The 19,299-nt window shown below is 40.6% G+C and overlaps 1 protein-coding gene across 17 annotated transcripts in view; it reads right to left on the bottom strand.

The window, feature by feature from the left end:
* The window catches only part of CFAP54 (cilia and flagella associated protein 54), a 372,233-nt gene that overhangs the window by 171,348 nt on the left and 181,586 nt on the right, over positions 1-19,299 (bottom strand). For all 17 annotated transcript variants that reach the window (XR_011380202.1, XR_007919544.2, XR_007919541.2 and 14 more), the window contains 2 exons: positions 14,845-14,931; positions 796-918 (listed from right to left, as the gene is read on the bottom strand). Coding sequence is in view for 11 of the 17 variants with exons in the window: in XM_051845787.2 (XP_051701747.2) it covers positions 796-918; positions 14,845-14,931 (210 nt within the window). In the remaining 6 variants the exon portion in view is untranslated. The remainder of the gene's footprint in view (positions 1-795; positions 919-14,844; positions 14,932-19,299) is intronic.

The following is a 19,299-nucleotide window of genomic DNA, read 5'->3' as shown; positions in this document are numbered from 1 at the left end:
CGCGGCGCCGGCCTTCAGAAGAAATTTAAACAACACATTCTAACTCTTTGAGATTCTAGTATATAATCAAAAAGAAAAGTCAAAATAAGATATAAGAAGAGACAGTTTTATCAAGAACATTAACCCGAAATTACAAGATCAGACTAGGGGCTGGTGCTGTGGTATAGTGGGTAAAGCCGCTGCCTGCAGTCCTGGCATCCCATATGGGTGCCGGTTCGAGTCTTGGCTGCTCCACTTCCAATCCAGCTCTCTGTTACGGCCTGGGAAAGCAGTAGAAGATGGCCCAAGTCCTTGGGCCCCTGCACCCGTGTGGGGAACCCAGAAGAAGCTCCTGACTACCGGCTTTGAATCAGCACAGCTCTGGCTGTTGTGGCCATTTGGGATGTGAACCAGTGGATGGAAGATCTTTTTCTCTCTCTCTGCCTCTCTCTAACTCTCCTTTCAAATAAAAAAAAAATCTTCAAAAAAAAAAAAAAAACAGACTGAAAATCTAAGAGGTAGTAGCTGATAAAATATAAATAAAAATAAAACTCTGAAGATAACAACAGGCAGCATCCCTGAACCAGAATTCCATTGCCAAAATCTACTCCAAAACCATGCCTCTTCTCCCATGATACCCTTCTATTCCCTGACAAATGAAACCTCTTAAAAGCCTGCTATTAGCTATAACCAGATTAACAAATAGGTCCAGAGTCCTGCAGACTTGCAGATACACTTTTGGGGAAGTGTTCCTGTGATCTCGCAAAAGTAGCCATCAAAGGCAAAGAAATGTCCTAAGTCAAACTGGCAGATTACCTTAATTTTTCCAGTAGCTTTACAGCCAGAGGGTATTGAACAAGGTATATTTCTTCCATAAAATATCTGGCATATCTCATAAAAGGCTTCAGAAAACAATCCTAAATCTATTAGGACTTCTATCTGTAAAAGAAAGAAAAAGCAAGATTTTAAATTAAAATTTTGTTTTATATAAAAATAAATGTTTGAGAGAAAAAACATCTACTTTTTTGAGATCCAAACTTTTGACTTAAAGTTGGTAATATGTTATGAGTTAATGTTTTCTAGACATGAATAGATGGAGATGCATGCATTTATGTGTGGCCTTTTGTTTACAGGTGCAATGAACCAAGAAGCTAACACACAATGGTAGGTTGCTGCTCCAAACAATGGATATTGACCAGATGGTTCTTAATTCATCAGAAGCAAATACATAAAAACAGTATGGGTGTGGGAATGGCTCCAAGATGGCAGAATAGGGAGGGAGCTCACTGATAGTCCAAGAAAAGATAATTTAATAAAAGTGGAGATAGTGAAGTCTCAGGGAAGAGTTAGAGAAAAAACTGCAGAGGGAACTCTTCCGGAATTAGAGGGACACGGCGGATCTACGTGGAGGACATGGGTGCCCACGGCTCAGGAGCCCAGCTGCCAAGAATCTTCTCCTCCACACCAGCGCTGGAAAGAGGTGAGGTGAAACCGCAGTAGCCCAAGACACTGGCAGAAAAGCGGCAGGAAGAGCCTAGAGGGAACAAGGCTTGAAGCCCCGTGGAGGAAAGTACACCAGCCTAACTAGGGGAGAGAAAAAAAAAGGGATGGTATGGACACAATTCTCTCTCTCCACACACCTTACAAAGGCATGCAAGACAATAGAGCAGGTGCCATTTTGGACATACGTACCAGATGCACCTGCTCGGGGCTATGCCTGCCCTCACCCAAACAGAAAAACTTGACTCTATTTGGAAGTAATAACAGGAGACTAAGACCAGTGAATGTGTGGAGCTTATGAAATGGGACTGTGAAAAAAAAAATTGAGGGTGTGTGGGAGAACTCACAGTGTGGCTGAGACGTGAGTAGTCTCGGTAGGAGACACCACAAACTCGGTAACTTTGGCTACCCAGTGAGAGACACAGCAGGGGAATCTGAGCTTACACTGAGGATTGCACAGATCCTTTGTGTGGTCCTTGGCACAGAGCAGATGAATATCATACCCAATAGGGCTAGCACTCAGGCACTGATTGTCATCAAGGAGAAGAGCTCAGCTGAGCGGAATTACTTCCCTTCTGAATAAAAAAAAAAAAAAAAAGGAGAGAGATTTGCCACACCAAACCTGGGTGTGTCACCTTTGGCATACCCTTAGCCCTGAAGAACTGAATAGAGCTCTCCAGCCACACTCACCACACGCATCTAGAGAGTCACCAAAAGCAGACAGTCCACTTAATCTAGAGTCATAGTATAATGAGAAAAGCCACCACAGTGAGAAAAAAAAAAAAGAAGAAACCAAACAATATCTCCACAATGCCAAACAACAAATGCAAAAACCAAGAAAACAAGAACAACGAAGACATCATGACGCTCCCAAATAAGCATGACACTCCAATACAATATGTATCATACAATACCATATGATTAACTCAATAGACACAGAGAAAGCATTTGATAAAGTACAACACCCTTTCATGATGAAAACTCTAAGCAAATTGGGTAGAGAAGGAACATTCCTCAATACAATCAAAGCAATTTATGAAAAACCCACAGCCAGCATCCTATTTAATGGGGAAAAGCTGGAAGCATTTCCACTGAGATCTGGTACCAGACAGGAATGCCCATTCTCATCATTGCTATTCAATATAGTACTGGAGGTTTTAGCCAGAGCCATTAGGCAAGAAAAAAAAACTAAAGGGATACAAATTGGGAAGGAAGAAGTCAAACTATCCATCTTTGCAGATGACATGATTCTTTATTTAGGAGATCCAAAGAACTCTACTAAGAGACTATTGGAACTCATAGAAGATTTTGGCAAAGTAGCAGGATATATAATCAATGAACAAAAATCAACAGCCTTTGTATACACAGGCAATTCCTGGGCTGAGAAATAACTGCTAAGATCAATCCCATTCACAATAGCTACAAAAACAATCAAATACCTTGGAATAAACTTAACCAAGAACGTCAAAGATCTCTACAATGAGAATTACAAAATCATAAAGAAAGAAATAGAAGAGGATACCAAAAAATGGAAAAATCTTCCATGCTCATGGATTGGAAGAATCAATATCATCAAAATGTCCATTCTCCCTCCTAAAAGCAATTTATAGCTTCAATGAGATACCAATCAAGATACCAAAGACATTCTTCTCAGATCTGGAAAAAATGATGCTGAAATTCACATGGAGGCACAGGAGACCTCAAACAGCTAAGGCAATTTTGTACAACTGAAACAAAGCTGGAGGCATCACAATACCAGATTTCAGGACATACTACAGGGCAGTTGTAATCAAAACAGCATGGTACTGGTACAGAAACAGATGGATAGACCAATGGAACAGAATTGAAACACCAGAAATCAATCCAAACATCTACAGCCAACTTACATTTGATCAAGGATCCAAATCCAATCCCTGGAGCAAGGACAGTCTATTCAACAAATGGTGCTGGGAAAACTTGCATGAAGCAAGACCCCTACCTTTCAGCTTACACAAAAATCGACTCAACATAGATTAAAGATCTAAATCTACAACCCAACACCATCAAATTATTAGAGAACATTGGAGAAACCCTGCAAGATTTTGGCACAGGCAAAGACTTCTTGGAAAATACCCCAGAAGCACAGGCAGTCAAAGCCAAAATTAACATTTGGGATTGCATCAAATTGAGAAGTTTCTGTACTGCAAAAGAAACAGTCAGGAAAGTGAAGTGGCAACCGACAGAATGGGAAAAAATATTTGCAAACTATGTAACTGATAAAGGGTTAATAACCAGAATCTACAAGGAGATCAAGAAACTCCACAACATCAAAACAAACAACCCACTTAAGAGATGGGCCAAGGACCTCAATAGACAATTTTCAAAAGAGTAAATCCAAATGGCCAACAGACACATGAAAAAATGATCAGGATCACTAGCAATCAGGGCAATGCAAATCAAAACCGCAATGAGGTTTCACCTCATCCCAGTTAGAATGGCTTACATACAGAAAACAACTAACAACAGATGCTGGCGAGGATGTGGGGAAAAAGGGACACTAACCCACTGTTGGTGGGAATGCAAAGTGGTAAAGCCACTATGGAAGTCAGCCTGGAGATTCCTCAGAAACCTGAAGATAACCCTGCCATACAACCCAGCCATACCACTCCTTGGATTTACCCAAAGGAAATTAAATTGGCAAATAAAAGAGTTGTATGTACCTCAATGTTTATTGCAGCTCAATTGACAATAACTAAGACATGGTATCAATCTAAATGCCCATCAACAGAAGACTGGATAATGAAATTATGGGATACGTACTCTATAGAATACTATACAGCAGTAAAAAAAATGAAATCTGGTCATTTGCAACAAAATGGAGGAATCTGGAAAACATCATGCTGAATGAAATAAGCCAGTCCCAGAGGGCCAAATTTCATATGTTCTCCCTGATCACTAACTGTGCACCTAATAGGAAACCTGTTGAAGTGAAATGAACACTAGGAGAAACAATGACTTGATCAGCCCTTGTCCTGACTGTTGACTGACTTTATTCATTTTTGTATTTTTTTCTACTTAATACCATTGGTTGAACTCTTTAATTAACACACAATTATTCTTAGGTGTTTAAATTTAACTGAAAAGTGATCCCTGTTAAATATAAGAGTGGAAATAAGAGAGGGAAGAGATGTACAGTTCGGCACATGCTCAATCGGACTTGCCCCTAATGGTGGAGTTAGAAATGTGCCAGGGGATTACAATTCAATCCCATCAATGTATACCAATGACATCTCACTAGTCAAAGCGATCAGTTTCAGTTCATAATTGAGCATAATGATAGGATTAAGAGTCAAAGGGATCACATAAACAAGACTAGTGTCTGCTAATACTAACTGATAGAATTAAGAAGGAGAGAATGATCCAACATGGGAAGCAGGATACACAGCAGACTCATAGAATGGCAGATGTCCTAAATAGCACTCTGGCCTCAGAATCAGCCCTTAAGGCATTCAGATCTGGCTGAAGAACCCATGAGAGTATTTCAGGCATGGAAAGCCAAGAACAATGGCAAAAAAAATGACCTAAATGAAAGATCTCTGCGAGTGAGATCCCAGCAGAAAGAACAGGCCATCAAAGGAGGTACCTTTCTCTGAAGGGAGGAGAGAACTTCCACTTTGACTATGGCCTTGTCTAAAAAGATCAGAGTTGGCAAACTCAAGAGGCTTCCATTGCCTTGGCAGCTCATGACAAGAGCCTTAGGGGATTACTGACACCATAAATAAAAGTGTCAATGGTTAAATCAACAACAGGAGTCACTGTGCACTTACTCCCTATTAGTATCTCTGTCCTTAATGTGTTGTACTATGTGAATTAACGGTATAACTAGTACTCAAACATAACTTTATACTTTGTGTTTCTGTGTGGGTACAAACTGTTGAAATCTTTACTTAATATATACTAAATTGATCTTCTGTATATAAAGATAATTGAAAATGAATCTTGATGAAGAATGGAATGGAAGAGGGAGTGGTAGATAGGATGGTTGCAGGTGGGAGGGTGGTTATGGGGTTAAAAAGGTGCTATAATCCAAAAGTTGTACTTTGGAAATTTATATTTATTAAATAAAAGTTAAAATAATTTTAAAAAACAAGAAAAAAAAAGAAAAAAAGGGCAAATACAGACCTGGTCTTGCTACCACTTAAAAGCCATACTTATTCAGTTGATTGAAATATTTTTATTTTCCTTTTTCCTCCATAACTTTAAAATAATAATTAAATTTATATTTTGCTCCAATGATAAATTATAGTTTAAAAGAAAAGTAAAACAAAAACTCTTCTATGATTCTCTGCAGAAAGTCAGACAAACTGGGAGACTTACTCCGTAATGTATGAACATGGACACAATGATAATTTACTTGTGGGGAGCAACCCGGACTAGACTAAGTTACTGGAATTAAGACTTATTCTATGCATCTGCTCTCCCACAATATGGCGCTGGGAGAGAAGAAAACAGCTTCTACACAGCTGCCTCCAGTTCAGCCAATAAACTGTAGGACTTGCTCCTGATTGGAGGAGAGCAGCGTACTCGGCGTGTGGGCAGCCGAGTTGGGATTGGCAGAGGAGGACTATAAAGGAGGAGAGAGACGGCATGCACCAGGAACATCTAAGGGAAACATCTAAGGGGAACACCTGTGCAGCCCCCGAGAGAGCCAGCCGGCGGTGTGCCGCTCCCCTGCGGAAGTGGGGAAAGTGGCCAGGGGGAACCGCCCTTCCACGGAGGTGGAAGGGACAGTAGCCAACCCGGGAAGAACCAGCAGCAAACCCGGGGAGGGCCGAGCAGACAAAAGAACAGCGCAGGGTCTTGTGTCGTTCCTCCACGAAGAGGGGGAGCGACATAATGGTGCCGTGACTCGGATAGGAAACTTAGGAGGGAAGAAACGGGAAGAAGCAGGAAAATGCCGGAGAGAGAGACTAGCAAACAGCCTAGGGAAAAGCCGGACGAAAAAGGTGCCGGAAGAAGCTATTGAAAGCCTAGGCATAGACTCAGATACGGACTACAGGGGGAAGCTGGGAGAAATCTCTAAGGGCGAAAGTGAAAGCTAGAACAAACAGACTTGGATACGGACTGTGGGGAGAAGCCAGGAGAAATGAGGGAGGAATATTGTTGGAAGAAAACTTAGGGAAACATACCGGGTAGAGAAAAATGTTAGGGAAATTGAAGCCGCGGGGGGCAGGCCGAGGCGGAAATGAAAGCTACTTTGGGATTCTCAAGTTAGCCCGGGAATAAGGGGCGAAAAGTTAAAACCAGAAGCGGAAACGTAAGCCAGGTTGGAATCCGTCTGATTAGCCCGGGGAGCAAAGGACGGGAAGCCAAATCGTGGGGCGGAAACGTGAGCTGGGTTGAATTCGCCAGGTTAGCCCAGGGAACTTGGATTGAATGCTAGTGGCGGAGACGTAAGCTACGCTGTGTGACTCGCGGAGGCTGCCGCGCGCAGAGAGAGCGTGCGGGACACAAGTAGATAGGGAACGCTAGGCTGGTGCGAGGCCGTGGTGCAGGCACGAAGCCGGGAAGCCGCGCAGATGAGAGAGGCGCGGGCTGAAGCGGCTCAGAGCCGGGAAGCCGCCGAGAAGCAGCCTCGGGGTGGGCGCCGGGAAGCCACAGGGATAGGAGAAACAGAAGTTTAGAAGTAAAATGAGAGAGGAATGCTGGTAGATAGAAGTAAAATGGGAGAAGTAGGAATGCCCGGAGATAGAGAAACAGAAAAATAAGGCCTCCCATCAACATGGCAATGAGAGAGCTTGGATTCGGTCTGCCTGATTAGTGAGGCGATGAGCACCTGCGGGCGGCTAGCAGCTTATGCACCGCAGGTCACCGAAGACAGGCACGTTATTAACATCAATAGTCTCCCCACAATACCGCAATGAGAAGGCTTGGATTCGGTCTGCCTGATTAGTAAGGCGGTAAGCACCAGCAGGCAGCTCGACCAGAGTATGAGCTGCAGGTCACCGAAGATAGGCACGAACCAACACTAATAAGTCTCCCCACAAGACGGCAATGAGAAGGCTTGGATTCGGTTTGCCTAATAGGGCTTGTAAGCACCTGCAGGCAGAGCAGAGCATGCGCTGCAGGGCACCGAACACAGGCACGCATCAGCGCCTAAAAACCTCCTCACAACATGGCGAAGAGAGGACTCGGATTCGGTTTGCCTGATTGATAGGACTTGTAAGAACCTGTGGGCAACTCTAGCAAGCAGAGCAGAGTGTGTGCCGTGGGGCACCGAAGACAGGCGCGTATCAACGCCAAAAAATAAAAAGAAAGGGGGATCTGTGGGGAGCAACCCGGACTAGACTAAGTTACTGGAATTAAGACTTATTCTATGCATCTGCTCTCCCACAATATGGCGCTGGGAGAGAAGAAAACAGCTTCTACACAGCTGCCTCCAGTTCAGCCAATAAACTGTAGGACTTGCTCCTGATTGGAGGAGAGCAGCGTACTCGGCGTGTGGGCAGCCGAGTTGGGATTGGCAGAGGAGGACTATAAAGGAGGAGAGAGACGGCATGCACCAGGAATATCTAAGGGAAACATCTAAGGGGAACACCTGTGCAGCCCCCGAGAGAGCCAGCCGGCGGTGTGCCGCTCCCCTGCGGAAGTGGGGAAAGTGGCCAGGGGGAACCGCCCTTCCACGGAGGTGGAAGGGACAGTAGCCAACCCGGGAAGAACCAGCAGCAAACCCGGGGAGGGCCGAGCAGACGAAAGAACAGCACAGGGTCCTGTGTCGTTCCTCCACGAAGAGGGGGAGCGACATTTACTCATCAGGAAGTAATGGACACTGTCAGTCTTGAAGACATATGGCTAACATCGTTAATCAGCTGATCACTATACATTTTACCTGGCTTATTTTAAATATAATCCAGCAGGACTATCAATCAGGAAATCAAGAAAAATTTCCTGTTCAAATCCATTCTTTCATTCAATATGTTTATTGAGCATCTCTTATGCTCAAACCCTCTCTTTAAAAAACCACTTACTTATATATATCTCAATAGAGAAAAAGTTCCCATCTTGGGTTCATGCTCCAAATGTACACAGTAGACCAAAGTTGAAAGAGAAGAAGTCAATCCAGGTTTTCTATGTCAGTAGCAGACACACAATTAGTTGAGCTATCACTTTTGCTCCCAGGGTGTGCATTACCATGAAGCTGGAGTCACGAGTTCAAGCTAGTAAACAAGTTAAACACTGAGATTATAATGGGCATCTTAACCAGTATAGTAACTGGTAGCCCAAACACCTGTCCCCATCAATCCCTCTCAGAGGTTACATTTCACTAGCATGCATATTTAGCTAACTTTAAGTGACATATGAAGGTAAACACATTACAAAAAGGCATAGTAGTTATTGACAAAATTCTGCATTCGATACTATGGTTAGAAAGGACTTCTCTAAAGATCCTAGGGGGATTGGCATTGTGGTGCATAAGGTTAAGCCGCCACTTGTGACACCAGTATCCCATATTAGAATGCAGGTTCAAGTCCCAGCTACTCTACTTTTGATCCAGCTCCTTGCTAATGTGCCTGGGAAAGCAACAGAAGATGGGCCCCTGCCACGCACATTGGAGACCCAGATGGAATTCCCAGCTCTTGGCTTCAGCCAGCTCCCAGTTGTTGCAGCTACTTAGGAAGTGAACCAGTAAAAAGAAGATAACTCTCTCTCTGTTTCTCCCTCTCTGTCACTCTGCCTTTCAAATAAAATAAACAAATAAATACTAAGGGAGGGAGGGAGAGAGTTAAGAGAGAGAGTAGCTCTTCAAAGAAGAGTTGAGAATGATGTAAGGAAGAGACATGAAAATTTACGGAGGACATGCTGAGTACAGAGGTTATGTGACTGGAGTGGTCTTGGAATCCTGGTAAGTTCCAGAAATAGGCTGTGAGGCAGGATCTCTGCTATCAACTGGAAAAGGGTTAGGAAGTGTGTAAATAGAGGCCAGGGAAAGTCACATAGGGCCTGAAGACCAGAGTAAGAACTTTGCATTTTATTTTCTGTGTAATAGGAAGTCTGGCCGGCTCAGTGGTGTAGCAGGTTAAGCTGCTGCCTGCAGTGCCAGTATCCGATATGGGCACCAGTTTGAGTCCTGGCTGCTCCTCTTCCAATCAGGCTCTCTGCTGTGATCTGGGAAAGCAGAAGATGGCCCAAGTCCTTGGGCCTCTGCACCCTCAAGGGAGACCCATAAGAACCTCCTGGCTCCTGGCTTCAGATCAGCCCAGCTCCGGCTGTTTTGCTGCCAACTGGGGAGTGAACCAGCAAATAGAAGACCTCTCTCTCTCTCTCTCTGCCTCTTCTTCTCTCTCTGTGTAACGCTTTCAAATAAAATAAATAAATATTTAAAAAAAAAAAAGATAAGAAGTCATTGGAGAGTTTTGAATAGGCAGAGCCTTAATTGGACTTAACATTTTGAAAATATCCAGTGACTCTGTAGAGAATAGAAAATGGTAAATATAGAAGCAGGGAACAAAACACAAAATTGTATGGAGATCGACACAGACTCATGTACACGAAACAGAAAAAGAAAAACCAGGTCCTATCCATCTTACTCTGTATTCCTGTCAGCACTATCTCAGGACTCTCCAGAATGTATAAACTTTAAGGAAAATTTTCAAAGTTAGGAGAAAGTTGGTTACAAAAATAAAACATAAAAGATTTGGGTAACATCTTTAATGGGAAGGAGGAAATGGCTTGTCTACTGAGTTGCATACTTCAGTTCCCATCTTAGACATCTGGGCTCTAATCTCCTCAGTGCTGTATAGTTTCAAAGTCGGCCCTTGGGAAGATAGATGATCCCTTTCAGTTTTCTAGTTAATCATTTTCCTCACAACCCCTCTGAGGAAACATTTTCCAAGTCTGAGGGTGGGTAGTCTGCTCTGGTCTTGCCTATAAAACTGCTGCTCATGGACTATATCTAACTGTCAAGGCTACCACTGGTTTCAGTTTATTCTTCCAGTTGTAACAGTGGTGCTAATAATTGACACAGATTTTTCAGTGCCCAACACTGAACATAAACAAGCCTGATGGCAAAAAGAACTACCCATAAATCAACCCTTCACTCACAAAACTACAGAACCCCCAGTACCCTTTCTAGGAATGTTGGATGTAATAAATCTTTCAAGAGGTTGATTGGCAGTTCTAAGCCAGTCCAGCTGGTCATAAAGAGGTCTTAATGCTTTCCCTGAAAGACACTACTGCACTATAGAAACTTCACAGAGTGATCTATTGCTGTTCGATTTGTCAGAAAGGGTCATTGTCTGCTTTTCCAGACTCTGACTTTTCTCTCTTCCTACTCACTGACCCTGGTTGACTTCAGAAAGGTCAGGCAAACTGTGCTCATTTGGGCTGTCATTCCTTCCTCAGTATGATCCATCAGCTGCCCTTTTTCATTGAATCCGTCAAAAGCTTAGACCAGCTTTTCAATACCACTATACCAGTAGAATCCTACTTTTATCTTGCTCTGCTCCCAGCACCGTTACCAGATATCAGATCTGATCACATAATCCTCCTCCTCTATAATCTATAATCAATCCTCCTCTAATCCAGAATAGAGTCCACAGTTCTTCAGCGGCTTTCAAACTACTCTAGGACAAAAAACTAGCTGTCAAGTACAAATAATCTACTATGGTTCTGAATGTATCCCTCCAAAGTTCTTATGCTGAAAACTTAATCCTAAAATTCATATGTTCATGGTATTTGGAGGTGAGTCCCTTTGGAGATGACTAGAGTTAGATGAGGTCATGAGGATAGGTACCTATGATAGAATTAGTGGTTGTATAAAAGGAAGAGAGACTTGAGTTTGAATGTTCCTGTTCTCTTTGCCATGTGATGATTTCTATCATGTTGTGACATAACAAGAAGGCCTTCACCAGATACACACCCTTCATCAGGGATTTCCCAGTCTCCAGAATTTTGACCCATCCTTGAATATTTTATTGTAGCAACATAAAACAGACTAAGAAACAATTCAATCAAAAATAGTCATATAACCAAAAGTGTTGTTCTGATTATGTCATTGGGTGCTCTTCTGGATCTCCTTCTGCTATGTTATTAATAGTCATTGAAGGGGCCAGCACTGTGGTGCAGTGGGTTAACCAGGCACCTGCAATGTCAGCACTCCATATGGGTACAAGTTCAAGTCCTGCCTGCTCAATTTCCCATCCAATTCCCTGCTAATGCATCTGTGAAAGCAATGGAAGATGGATGGCCCAAGTCACCCACATGGGGACCCTGATGGAAATCAGGACTCCTGGCTTTGGTCTAGCCCTGCCCCGGCTGTTGCAGTCATTTGGAGAGCAAACCAGCATACTAAAGATCTCTCTCTCTCTCTCTCTCTCTCTCACTGTACCATTCAAATAAACAAATCTTTTATAAAAAAAAATCACTGTAACCTTTACATGATTCTTGCCACTTAATGACAAACCAGAATATACTTGTTACCCAATTCTGATTCCACAGTCTCTTCATTCTTCTCACTGTTCAAGTTATATATTCTATCTCTTCATAGTTTATAATTCAAGTTGCATAGATAGCATTCCCTATGTCACAGCCCTCTGTTTTTCTCATGTTTTCTTCTATAATCTACTTACTTAAAATCTCCACTCTACTGTTAACTGAATAACCTCTGTGCCCTAAGAAAGTCAATAATCTACATCTTTCACCCTACTGTCTAACAAGAATTTGCTCTTCCTCCTCTCTCCTGCTCAATTAGCTTACTTTTCTCAAGACTAAATCCTAACTATTTAGTGAAACCCAAAGATTCCAAGAGACCTTTTCCTCTTTTGAACTCCTGGAGAGTTAACACTCATCAAACTGCATTGGAAACGGTCAAGTGGCAGGTGCATATGCATCGTCTTGTGGCTCTGTCCTCTCTTCCTAGTTTTTAATTCCTTAGAAGCAAGGATCATAGGTTTCTTTGACTCAAGTTGCTAATGAGGTGTTTTTAAATAGAAAATACATAATAAGTGTTGTTTGGGGATTAAATATTGACTAAGCATTTTTCATTATGCATATATTTACTTATTTTAGAGACAGATAGACAAATGGAAATAGCTCCCATGTGCTAGCTTACTCCCCAGACACACGCAATGGCAACGATGAGGCTGGATCAAAGCCATGAGAGAGCAACTCAATCCCGGTCTCCCATGCGGGTTGCAAGAATCCAACTACTTGAGCCATAACCACTGCCTCCCAGGGTTTGCACCAGCAGAAACCTGGAGTTAGGAGCCAGAGCCAGGTATCAAATCCAGGTATTCTGATAGAGGATGCAGTTGCCTTACCCTATTTCTTAACCACTAGGCTTAATACACACCCTTTCCAAGTATTTTCTAGATGACTTCCCACTAAACATTAAAGAGAATATACAATAGGCATTGATCAACGTCTTCAGATTTTAAATTCAATTAAATAATTAACTACTGAATATCAAGTATGTGAACTTACTACCCAAGACACTATAGAGAATTAAAAGATGAATAAAATAGAGGCCCAAGCCTCAAGAACTTTGTAATCTTGAAGAAAAAATTTTTTTCAAAAAGAGAAAAGGAGAGACGTTCTATGCAGTTTTTAAAGTAGAATTTAGAATTCAAAATAATAGAACTCATTAAAGTTCAGTAAGTCAGAGAGGATGACTCAGAATTTTTATTTTTAAATTTTTATTTATTTGAAATATATATGTATATCTGTATATCTGTATGTATATGTATATATGTATATCTACATATATATATATATATATATATATGTATATCTGCATTTCACAGAGAGAGAGAAAGAGCTCCCCCACCTGCTGCTTTACTCCACAAATGCCCGCAACAGTAAGGACTGGGTGGGACTAAAGCCAGGAGCCAGGAATCCATTCTAAGTCTCCAAACTGAGTGGCAGGAACCGATTCCTTTAGCCATCATCACTGCTTCTCAGGGTCTGCATGAGCAGGAAGCTATTGTCAAGAGCTAGAGACAGGTATCAAACCCAGGCGCTCCAAAGTAGGATGTGAGCATTTTAACTGCTAACCTCATGATCCAGAAATTTTCATGGTCAACAGCAAATTATTTATTACTAAGCTAAAATATATTAGTCAATACCAGAATTACTCTTAGGAATTTCTTTATTTTGAAACAATGTAATGGGTTATTTGAATCTGAAAATATAGGCTCAAGAGCAAGGTTTGAATGGATGAAACAGTTCAAAGGGAAGTCTAATTTCCTCAATCTAAAAAAAAACAGGAAGAATTTAGGGAAGAAAGATACAGGATATTTCCCAAAAAGGGGAAGAAAGTATACTGTAGTGCAATAACTCCCAGTTGTAACAACCGACGGTGAACATCTTGTCCTAATTTCAACCTTGATAGCAACTAGTTGGCAGCTTGAAGTAAGCCACAGTGGAGCATCTATACCATGCGTGGAAATTGCAAAGCTACAAATCAGACCTTTTAAGAGTGCATAATGAAATATTTATTAGTGCATAGCTAATTATTGCTATGGAATGGAAAGACAAAGCATATGATTGCTAAGAAATGTTTGAAGCTAAGAATCCCAAATATTCTATTTTAAGCAGTTCATTTCATCTCAATTTAAATTTCTCTGTCTCCCCAATTTTCAGCAAAGTCTACCACAGAAGCAAAGGCCTTGAGTAAATAGGTTGTGTGAGATCGTACATAAGTAGATAAGTATGTGCATGTCAAATTTCATATTAGAGTCAAGGAGGTGCAGAACAGGAAGCAAATCTGCTGGATGCTCAGATGATCCACAGACAAAACAAATTCAACAAAAGTGGGAGCTTAGAAGACAGATGGGACTAGTAAAATGGGCAGAGAGAATGCAGTGCTTCAAGTGCCCCTTCCACACAGGGTTCAAGTCAATCACACATGAATCTCAAATGCAGAGACCCTTAACTGATTTCAAGATTACATAATTCATGGCAACATCTAGGTTACAGAATTCATTGCAACACCATCTGTGGGATCTTTTTAATTCAATTGTCTGTGTATTGAAAAATTCTTGTATAACATGATATATGTAAAGATTCTTAGGAATAAACTCAGAAACTTCAAAATACTGACTCATTTGGTCTCCACCAGAAAGCCAGTCTCTCAGAAGTGGTAATTTCCAGACTGGTTGGTGTTGAATGAGCCCTGCTTCCAGGTATAACTATTTGTCACTTTGCTGTGGCCCAAGCATAAATGACCAACTCCTTTCTAATCAGCACCTTCTCATACTTTATTATAACGATGTTATGTCTTATAACAATATAGCACATCATCATCAGGTTATAATTATTAGAATCAAATTATCACACAGCAGTAGTCTTAATAGTTAAAGAACATCAAATGTCTGAAAAGTAACATACCTTTAGGATTCTTGCCTCGAGATTTCTGACTAGGTCTTGGCAAACTCCAGAAACAAAATATTGGTACAATGCAAGGAGAGGGAGAACCTACCAGGAGACAAACACACTTTAACATATATTTTATCAAACTAAGAACTGATAAATCAACTTTAGTCAAATATCAGATGTACAGTATATTATGTAAGATATCAATTGATTTTCCATGCCAGTCAACTATACTGTTTGGTATAAGTGAAATGATGTGCCTAGCGTATTTTTCATGATTCATCAAAATTTAAGAAGCTGCCAGACTTACAGTTCCAATTAGATGCCATTTGATACCCTCAAACATAGGTTTCACATATCTTTAAGCATTAAGTTAAAAACCACTGAATTTTTATCTTCCTTCAAAAAATTGACTCAACAAAATATATAAATCTATTTGTCTCCAATTAGGATGTTTATCAACAAAGATGTACTTACAACATGCCTATTATGTTTTAGGCACCATTGAATGAGAACAAAATCTAACAAGTCCTTGCTTTCACATAGCATATATTCTACGAACTAAAACCCAAGCTTTTTAATTTCCTAGAAATAATCCCAGGGGCCTGAGCTGTGGTGTAGCAGGTAAAGATGCTGGCTGCAGTGCCAGCTTCCTATTTGGGTGCCAGTTTGGTCCCGGATGCTCTACTTCCAATCCAGCTCTCTGCTATGTCCTAGGAAAGCAATGGAGGATGGCTCACATGCTTGGGCTCCTGAACCCATGTGGGAGACCTAGAAGAAGCTCATAGCTCCTGGCTTCGGATCAGCCTAGCTCCAGCCATTGCAGCCATTTGAGGAGTGAACCAGCGGATGGAAGACTTCTCTTCCTCTCTCTCTCTCTCTCTCTCTCTCTTTCTCTGCCTCTCTGTAACTCTGCCTTTCAAATAAATACAGAATTTTTAAAAAAAGAAATAATCCCAAAGTTCAGTTGTTCTCAAAGCCTCCTATATATACAAGGTCATCAAAATGTTCATGAAATGTGTATTATGAAAAAGCTAAGGATGGATTTCAAAATTTTCTTGCAGCAAAATGAACTCAGAATAACTTCTCACAACACACCTGAATAGGATCTAGCTTGAAGCACTAAGAAGGAGAAGACATTAGTTTGAAAAAAGCCCCTATAAGAGTAACATGAATTCTGATAAAACTGAAGAATAGGGGCTGGCATTGTGGCACAGTGGGTTTAAGCCTTGTCCTGCAGCGCTGGCATCCCATACAGGAGCCAGTTTGAGTCCTGGCTGTTCCACTTCCTATTCAGCTCCTTGATAAGATGCCTGGGAAAGCAGCAGAGGATGGCCAAAGTGCTTGGGCCTCTGAACCCACATAGGAGACCAGAAGAAGCTCCTGGCTCCTGGCTTCAGCCTGTCTCATCCCTGGTCATTGTGGCCATTTGGGGAGTGAATCAGCATATGGAAGACCTCTCTCTTTTTCTACCCTCTCTGTAACTCTGTCTTTCAAATAAATAAAATAAATCTTAAAAAAAAAAAAAACCTGGAGAATAAACACCAAATTTCTAATGAAGCTTGTGCAGAATAAAAAAATTATGGATGCTTTACAAAAAGTTTATGAGGACAATATACCTAAGAAATCAGTAGTTTGCAGATGGATAACTTATTTAAAAAAAGGAATGAAATGATGTTGAAGATGTACCCCCACAGTACCAGACCACTCACATCCATTGCTGGGGGGAAAAAATCAGTTTTGTTCATGCCCTCGTTGAAGAGAACCAACAGTTAACAGCAGAAACAACAGCCAACACCATAGACATCTCAGTTCTTTCAGCTTACACAATTATCACTAAAAAATTAAAATGGAACAAACTTTCTGGCATAAGCATACCAAAACTGCTGCACCTAAATCAGCTGAAGCCAAGAGCACAACTTTCAATAGAAATTTTAAACAGGATTGATATCTGGAAACATTTCTTTGAAGAATTATAAAGGAGATGAAATATGGCTTTACCAACTGATCATAAAGAAAACATATAATCAAAACAACGGCTATCAAGAGGTAGAAGTGGCCTAGTCAAAGTAAAAGCAGAATGATCACCGGCAAAATTCAGGGCAACAGGTTTTTTGGGGATGCTTTGTTTGTTCCCTTTCTAGAAAGCCAAAGAATGATAATACATGCTTATTCTGAAAGTGCTTTGTGAAAGTTGACTAAAGCATTAGCAGAAAAACACCCAGGAGAGCTCCACCAGAGGGTCCTTCTCTACTGAAATAATTCTCTTGCTCATTCCTCTCAACAATCAACAATGGAGGGCAATGTTGTAAGAGTTTCAGTGGGTGGCATCCACTTTGCAGTCCTGATTTGACTTATTTTGAATTCTTGTTGTTTCCTAATCTTAAAAAAAAAAAATCTTCAAGAAGCACCCATTCTTCTTTGGTTAATAATGTAAAAAAGACTGCATTGACAAGTTAATTTTCCAGAATCCTTAGAGATCTTTAGGGATGAACTAACTGGTTGACAGCATTACTTATAAAATTCTCTTGAACTTGGAAATTTCATTGAGGAATACAGTTTATATTTTAAATGTTTAGCTTTTAATTCCATTTCTCCATGAACTTGTTGAAGTTCCCTTGTATGTGAATGTCTATAGACTATCAATATTCTGGTTGACATAAACACTATCCACATATGGAAGACTTGAGGGGAACAGCTTTATCTAGACACAGCAAAAGCTCCTGATCTCAGTCCAAAGCTGAGGCTGCCCCACCAAAGGGAGATCAAGTAAAATGGGGAACTGGAACCCCTATTATTTAGCACACCATTCCCCATGATTCAACAGCTCTGGGTTCCCTAACAATTTTATAGCCAACCCTGTAGCTATTGGAGAAGATGATTGTAATGCAAAGTGGGGACTGTTTACTTCTTGTAAGTTCAGCCAGGCAACCTCTAATCCTCAGTAAACTGGCAGCTGCTAATAGCAACAACTTTTTAAAAGGATTAGAATTGGTCTGAAATTATTTCAAACATAATATATTTACTACAATGATGCATTACAAACATAACACAATACCCTTTTCTACAATTAATGTAGCACAAACCATTAAGAGATGGCTATTACCTTTGAGATTTAGTTTCTTTTCTTTAGTGAGAAATAAAAACATACCATTTTACTGCATCCAATTGCTCAATTATTCAGAAAAAACATTCTCAATTTAAGCTTTAGAGAAAAAAAGTCTCATTTCTTTTCCAAAGCAGTGATATGTATTATATATGAATATGACTAGGCAGCTAAAGGTTACCCAAGGGATAGAATCATTTTCTCAAACCAAAAATGAATCCCTTTAAGAGTGAGAGGAGTACCATTTTATTTTTTTCAATAAACAATTTTTGTCATATCTGCCCAGTGTTAAAAGCATGTATCAACCTCATCACTTTAACACATGATTTTATAATTTATCATTTGTATCAAGGGGCAATAAGTATTTTCAATATAAAGAGACAGTTGAATTCAAAAAAAATATGGCAAGACAATAGAAAACAATACATGAAAACTAAAAATAATGTAGGTATCAAAATTATTAAATAAATGGAAATAGAAAAGGAAAAAGAATAGATATTAAGATGCAAATATAGGAGAAAAATATGCAAAAAAAGTAGAAGAAAAAGCACAAAGAATAGACAAAGTAAGATAAGAGAGGAAAATATAAAGTGACCAACAATTATAACACACGAATTTATTTTTAAAATGTAATCAAGGGCTGGTGCTGTGGCGTAGCAGGTAAAGCTGCTGCCTGTACTGCCAGCATCCCATATGGTGCCAGTCTGAGCCCCGCTGCTCCACTTGCGATCCAGCTCTCTGCTATGGCCTGGGAAAGCTGTAGCAAATGGCCCAAGTCCTAGGACCGCTGCACCCACATTGGACACCAGGAAGAAGCTCATGGCTCCTGGTTTTGGATTGGCGCAGCTCCTGCCATTGCGGCCAATGGAGGACTGAACCAGCGGATGGAAGATCGCTCTCTCTTTCTCTCTCTGCCTCTCCTTCTCTCTGTGTAACTCTTTCAAATAAATAAATAAATCTTTTAAATACATGTAACCAACTTCAACTTTTTGATATATTGTGTGATTTCTCTCCCTAACAAAAATGAGTCATATTTAAATTTGTGCATTTCTTAGGCCATTAACAAATGTCCTTTATCTTAATTTTTAATCTGTTGTTCTCTTAGATGGACCCTTGACAAAGAAAAAACAAGAGACACAAAGATAAATTTAGATCAATAAAGAAATACTCTCCAAAGTCAACAACAGGAGTCACTGTGCACTTACTCCTCATGTAGGATCTCTGCCCTTAATGTGCTGTACATTGAGATTTAATGCTATAACGAGTACTCAAACAGTATATTTCACTTTGTGTTTCTATGGGGGTGCAAACTGTTGAAATCTTTACTTAATGTATACTAAACTGATCTTCTGTAAAAAAAAAAA

The sequence above is a fragment of the Oryctolagus cuniculus genome, chromosome 11 (genome assembly GCF_964237555.1).
Source record: "Oryctolagus cuniculus chromosome 11, mOryCun1.1, whole genome shotgun sequence".
In the NCBI taxonomy this organism is placed as follows: Eukaryota; Metazoa; Chordata; class Mammalia; order Lagomorpha; family Leporidae; genus Oryctolagus; species Oryctolagus cuniculus.
Note: the sequence above shows the minus strand (reverse complement) of the source record. Positions and strands in the feature narration are given on the sequence as shown.